Source organism: Morone saxatilis, unplaced genomic scaffold (genome assembly GCF_004916995.1).
Source record: "Morone saxatilis isolate NCDOM2014 unplaced genomic scaffold, NCSU_SB_2.0 Contig21, whole genome shotgun sequence".
NCBI classification, from domain to species: Eukaryota; Metazoa; Chordata; class Actinopteri; family Moronidae; genus Morone; species Morone saxatilis.
The window spans coordinates 577,141-583,309 of NW_023339774.1; the positions used below are offsets into that span (position 1 = coordinate 577,141).

General features: G+C 38.4%; 1 protein-coding gene across 1 annotated transcript in view; it reads right to left on the minus strand.

Moving 5' to 3' along the window:
* Positions 1-1,510: 1,510 nt before the first annotated feature.
* The window catches only part of prrc1 (proline-rich coiled-coil 1), a 10,983-nt gene continuing 6,324 nt past the window's right edge, over positions 1,511-6,169 (minus strand). Inside the window, 2 exon segments of the mRNA XM_035667750.1 lie at positions 1,511-5,265; positions 5,909-6,011. Coding sequence (XP_035523643.1) covers positions 5,056-5,265; positions 5,909-6,011 — 313 coding nt within the window. The 3' untranslated portion in view covers positions 1,511-5,055.

A 6,169-nucleotide genomic window follows, 5' to 3' on the forward strand; every position in this document is an offset into this window, starting at 1 on the left:
TTTCTTTCTTTAACAGAAGGGTACATACAACAGCATGGTGAATCTATAGTTGTATTGGGGTTACTTCTCCTAGCTGCATTTAGATAAAAATGCTGGTCACATTTATTTCTCCAGGCAGAAGTTTGAACTACACTTCATCATTATCAGGCAGTACATGTACCTCAGGGGGAAATAATAGTGCACGCTGACTACCCAAAGATGAAATATGAAGGATACCATGTGATGAGCCCGACTGTGACAGCGTGCTTTAAGGCTAGCAGGTTTTTCCGATCACCTTCCAAAAGCTGCCTCCACGTACCGTTGTTCTGCAGGATGCATCGGATCGATACCTCATCACACAGAGACAGAAAGAGAGAGGGAGTAAAGAAACAAAGGAGTTCTGCCCCTGGGCAACGTGAATCATTGATGTAAAAATACTGTATACCTTTCCTCTGCATTAATTGAAAGCTCAGCAGATGAAAGTTTTATTCAAACTTGTGCTAAGGCTGAACAGATCCATACTAAAAGAGATTCCTAGAAGCCAGACAGCTCTTAATCTGTAACTTTTAGACCTGCATGAAGGGATTTTATTTTACATCAGAAGAACTGCTCCTTTGGAGCTGCCTTTTCTGTACAGCGTTTCTTCTTTTTGTCCTCTTTCTTTTAATAGCGGAATTCATTGACCACCGTAGACATAAATCAACGCCGGAACATCCTACTATCTACAATGCTCTAATCTACTACTCATCTCACAAAGGAAACCCAGCGAAAAAGTGCACAATGTAGCTCTCACTCAGTTTTTGGAATGAACTTACAAAAGGAAGCAGTGAGGTGGTAAGTGAGGAAACTAATGTCCTAGAAAAGTAGAAAATGTCCTAGAAAGCAACAGCCTCAACCAATAGCAAAGATGTATGTGCTTTCGCCTCAGCCCTGTACAAAGGCATTCTCTATGGGTCCCTCTCCGCATCCATGGTTATTCATATCTTTGTGGGCTGTCCTCACATGAGGAACCTGTATACACAGTCTCCTTTTTTTTATTGGTCTAAGGCCTGTGATATCAAAAATAATAACATGCTTTGGCAACACTTCCCGTTTTACATCAACACAGGAGTTCCTCTGGGTTCAATCTTTGGTCTCATCCTTTTTATAATCCTTTCTAGTTACCTGTTACGGCTAATATTTGTACGGTTGCAATATAGAATTATCTTTTTAATTAATTACTTACATGTCAGAACTTGCCCCGCTTGTTGGTCAAATTTAAAAATACAGGAATATTTGAAATATTTTATTGAAGTGTACATCTTTACCTGTAGATTGTCACCTTCCACAGGTTGCTAAAAACAAAAGTAAATAAATGAAGGACATGTCCTCAGTGGTAGCTATGGGACAGACTCTGCTGAATAGATAGACTGGAAGACTTTGGTATATAGTAGACTTAAGTACATGCAGACATCAACTATAAAGAAATAACTTGACAATATCTTTGCTCCACATTAACTTGTGGAACAAACAATGTAGGACTGATACAAACCAGCATTAAAAAGTGATTTATTTGTGTAAAAAGGCACATTTAGAGGACACAAAGTACACCGAAGAATGTTCTTTCCACCCAGACTTCAGCAGGTTACTGCTAGCATCCTGCTACAGGTACTCATGGGTACGAGTGCTCACATAAAGCACAACAGTTATTGTGGGCAAATATTTTGAAATAAAACAAGGCAAAATCAACAAATGTGATACAATGATTTTTTTTAACTGAGACATTATATCCAAGAAAAATAAAAAGGAAGGGTCATTATGTCACACTGGTGCAACGCTTGAGAGCTCTCAGTGCAGTTAGCGTTGTGGTGAATGGGTAGACCACTCCATCTCTCCCCAAGCCAATGTTTCATGTGTTTTCAAAGTACACTTCGTTTGACTTGTATGTTAATTTATCAAGTTACATTATGCTAAATTTATAATGGACAGGAGCTTAGTATCAGACTAATGTTAGCAGTAAGTTAGCTAAACTATGATATTCTCCTGGGTCTTCAACAGGGGGTCCACGACCCCTAGTGGGTTGTCAGAGTTAGTGCAGAGGGGCACCAAATTATTATTACAATCATTTTAAGTGTTTTTTTCTCTTAAAGAAAATCAACCTGCAGTATGTAACCTTTATAAAACATATTTTTTTGTCATATTTGCTGAAACTTTCACTGTATATTGATAATCTGTAAAAAAAAAAAAAAAATAATCTGGCTCCTCCTAGTGCTCCTAATGACATTTAGAGGAATCCAACAAGCCTGAACAAAGGTGAAAGTTTTAGCAAATACTACAAAAAGTTAGTTTTTACTCACTTTTATTTACTGCAGTTTTAAAATATCATGTCTGCAAATACACATCAACATGAATCCAACATAATAGATACACTTGCCTATTTGTAGTGTGCATGTTATTGTAGGCCCAGTTTAATATGCAACACATCTTTATACGATATACGTATATACGGGGTCCCTGCTCCATCTCTCTATAATCTACGGGGTCTAGCCTGAAAAGCTCCTCAGTATATTAACTCTGAGCCTGTTAGCTAACATTATGTAACCCAATCTACAGTTTGTTGACATGGTGACCAGATGTTATGTAGATTAGCAACAGCAGGTCACCAGATAAATGGGAGTACAGGCCAGGTGTTGATTTTATTACGGCAGATTGCGTCATTCAATTTAGATTAATTATTTTCTGATGATCAAGTTTGTGGTTAAAGGTTTTCTAAAAGTTTAACGCCATGTATATATGCCTTTGTTGTTTTACCTAACAATGCACAATTAATAATCAGAGGAGGTTTGTAAATGTTTCATTTGAAGACTATATTCCCATAACAATAATTATTAGCACTGTCAATCATCGTAAAGCAGCCACCGGATCCAAGTAAAAGGTAGAGAGGAGTGAAGAACACAGATTTTATTTACAATATTTATTCATCACCTGCAGAAGGCCGACCTCCCCTTAAAAGGCTCTAACCCAAAATAGCTGATCTGAGCTAATCTGGCATAACCCCAACTGTCAATTTATTTATTTAAATTTTATACATAGTCATACTTTACTCCCTGCACACTGACTTCATAGACACAGCAAGAATGGAACACCAGGCTGCCAACAGCAAAAATTTCAGACTACTACAAGAAGATCGTAATTATCACTGCTCTCCGCATCCATAGATCCAGTACTATTTGGAGACCGCAGCAAATAAACAAATGCACACATGGAAATATCTATTCTCTAAAGTGAGTTCTTCATTAAAGGTCATATGATGTAGATATGTTGGGGTTTAGTGAGCTTCTGCACACATCTCCCATAGGCTTTAATAGAACTGGCACCAAAGTCTGGCACCAAGCCTGGCATTAGAATATCGGTATGATGACATAATGACCCTTCCTTCTCTGTATACGAAACGCGATGACATAATTTTGTCCCCATCACACCATTCTGGCTGTCGCAGTTGCACACTGTATACTAAATCTAACTGGACTTACTGACTTAAGTATATGTACAAAGACCAGCATGCAGTCTAAACTTGCTTGACTTAGGCTAAAGACTTGCTTCAATGCAGCAAAAAACAAACGATCACAAACAGTGCTTCAAAACAATAAACCATTTTCAGCACAATTGCTTCATATTGATTCAATGCTTTACAAAGCTTCTGTAAAGCCAAACTGTCTCAGGGGCCCCTGACCCCCAGGGCCCCCTCTAAGGCCGCAGGTTCACTGTGTGGAAAATGATTTATGGTCATCTAAAAGTTTAATTTTCAGTTGGAATATGGGAATATGCACTAAAGGAATATACCTACTGACATTAGCCTCATTTGAGATCAGCCAGTCAACTTCATCAAAGAGCTGATTCTTAGTTTTGACAAATAAATTTTTTCTTCTGTGTTGGCTCCTGTGTTACTTAGCTTAAGGCTCTGTGTCAAAATCGAGTTTTAATACCTTTATTATTTAATTATTATGCTTACATGTTGCATAATTCCAAATTATTCTTCGTTTCATAAAGCACCAAGCCTTTTGAGTCCATTTTGCAGCTGCCGTAGATTCTGTGAGCCGAAAAGGTGTTGCAATCACATGCCATTAAATAGCCCCAGGGCCCTCTAGTAGGGCTAGAGGGATTTTTTTGTTCCAACAAAGACAATAGATACATTTTTTACAGCTAAAAATAAACTTAAAAAGAGGTGGACAGTGAGTTGATGACTGTAGCAACAGCTCAGAAACCGATGGACAAAATAAAATCATTAAACACATTTTTTTAAAATTTTATCCGCTTTTTTGCCAGGTTTTGAAATGTGAAATTGCCAGTAGTGTCAGGATATTAGTGAATACCTTTTAGCATTTTCCAGCACTACAAAACAAGTACTTACACTGCTAACTATTACAGTGTTACAGTATATACTAGAGGACTTTATGGATCAACTCAGTTCTAAGTATCTATGACACAACCCAGGGCTAGAGTCAGGCCAGGTCCACATTATATTCAGTCTAATTGGGTCACATAGGGTCATGTTTTTTTCTACTTGTCTCAGGGTTCAGGTCAAAAGCGTTCTCTCTCTCTGTTTGGGTCTGCCTGGCACTACAGCATTTTGAATTGGGTCTTCTTCATAAAAATTCATACCAGAAAGTAAGTTTTCCAAAAAGTTAGATCTGTGGCGACTTTTAGTGCATACAATACAACTGGGAGTTATTCCACGTAATAGTCTCTATGATAAGCATTTCATAAACAAAAGCAGAAAATGAAATATTGCCACAGTATGTGTTAATGTTGTTGATATTAATATACATGATGTGTAATAATCTTTCAGTGATGACGAGATCAGTTAACGGTTAAGTCCTGATAGCCTTTCAGTAAAATCCCGCTGACATGGTAAAGGTCAGTCAATATCTTTGATCATAAACATCAATACCTTTAAAGAAATGTGCATTTGGCTTTGCCCCACAAGGACACATGGAGGACGGATGGGGAGCTACCTCGCTGTCCGATCAGCTAGTTTTTCCTCCAGCACGTCCCCACTTTCTCCCAATATGCGACAGAAACCGGAGCCATTCAGCATCACACAGTCCTGGGTGGCAGCTGCTGTTTGTAGATTCCAGCCAGAGCTTTGGCAGCGCTTTGGATCATCTGCCGTTGGGTCATGCCTGTCATGGCCTGATGCCAGTCTGTTCTGTTGATGTTGGGCAGGTTGCGCTCCAGGACCTCACCCACAGTGACAATCAGACCTGACCAGCGCAGGCTGTAGTCTGGAGGGGTCAGGGACTGAGCCTGCACAGGGGAACAATACAGAACAGTCTAATTAGTTGCTGGAGGGGTCTAAGTGAGTGATACTGAATAAAGTTTGAAGCTAATTATTTGCCCCCATCAATGACAATAAACCAAGCTGCAACTCAATCAATCAATCAACTCTGCAACTCCTTACAGGGCACAATAAGCTGATAATTAGCCTGATTGGCCAGCATCAGTAATCAATACACACATTATTAAATCATTCTCATCAAAAAATCAAAATCATCAAACTAATAACTAACAGCAGTTAACGTCAGACAACCTTACCATTACATAGTTTAAATGTAACTAAAAGCTCCCTGCACCACACTCCCTTTAAGAAATATCACATTTTAACAATTCATACTGTGTCAGAGACGTTTGGGTAATGAAATATATATTGAAATTATATTTGGAATTTTGTTCAACAGTTTTTTATTGTAAAACTATGATTTTAATATTGGGACTTTTTCTTATAAAATAATGACTTTTTTCTTGAAATTAAAGTCTTAATTTCAAGAAAAAGATATTACAAATTGTTTCTATTAATATTTAAACTTTATCCTTGAAAGCCCAATCAATGTCCCTAATACTCTGTGGTCCATGTGAGTGTGTGTGCCTTACAGGTGTTGATTAATTGTACCTGTTGGGCGTGATCCAGAGCCACAGGAGTTGCCTGAGTGAAGACCTCAATGCGGATGCTGTGACCAGGGTCCTCCAGGATCAAACATCCAATGTCGAACCACCTGGAGAATACAAGAAGGATTCTGAAAATTCATGGTATTTATACATCTGCATTTACAGTTAGGCCCAGAAATATTTGGACAATGACACAATTTTGAAATGAAACTGGGATGCAATTGAAGTGCAGACTTTCAGGTTGAATGGTGCGTTCGTTTTGTCT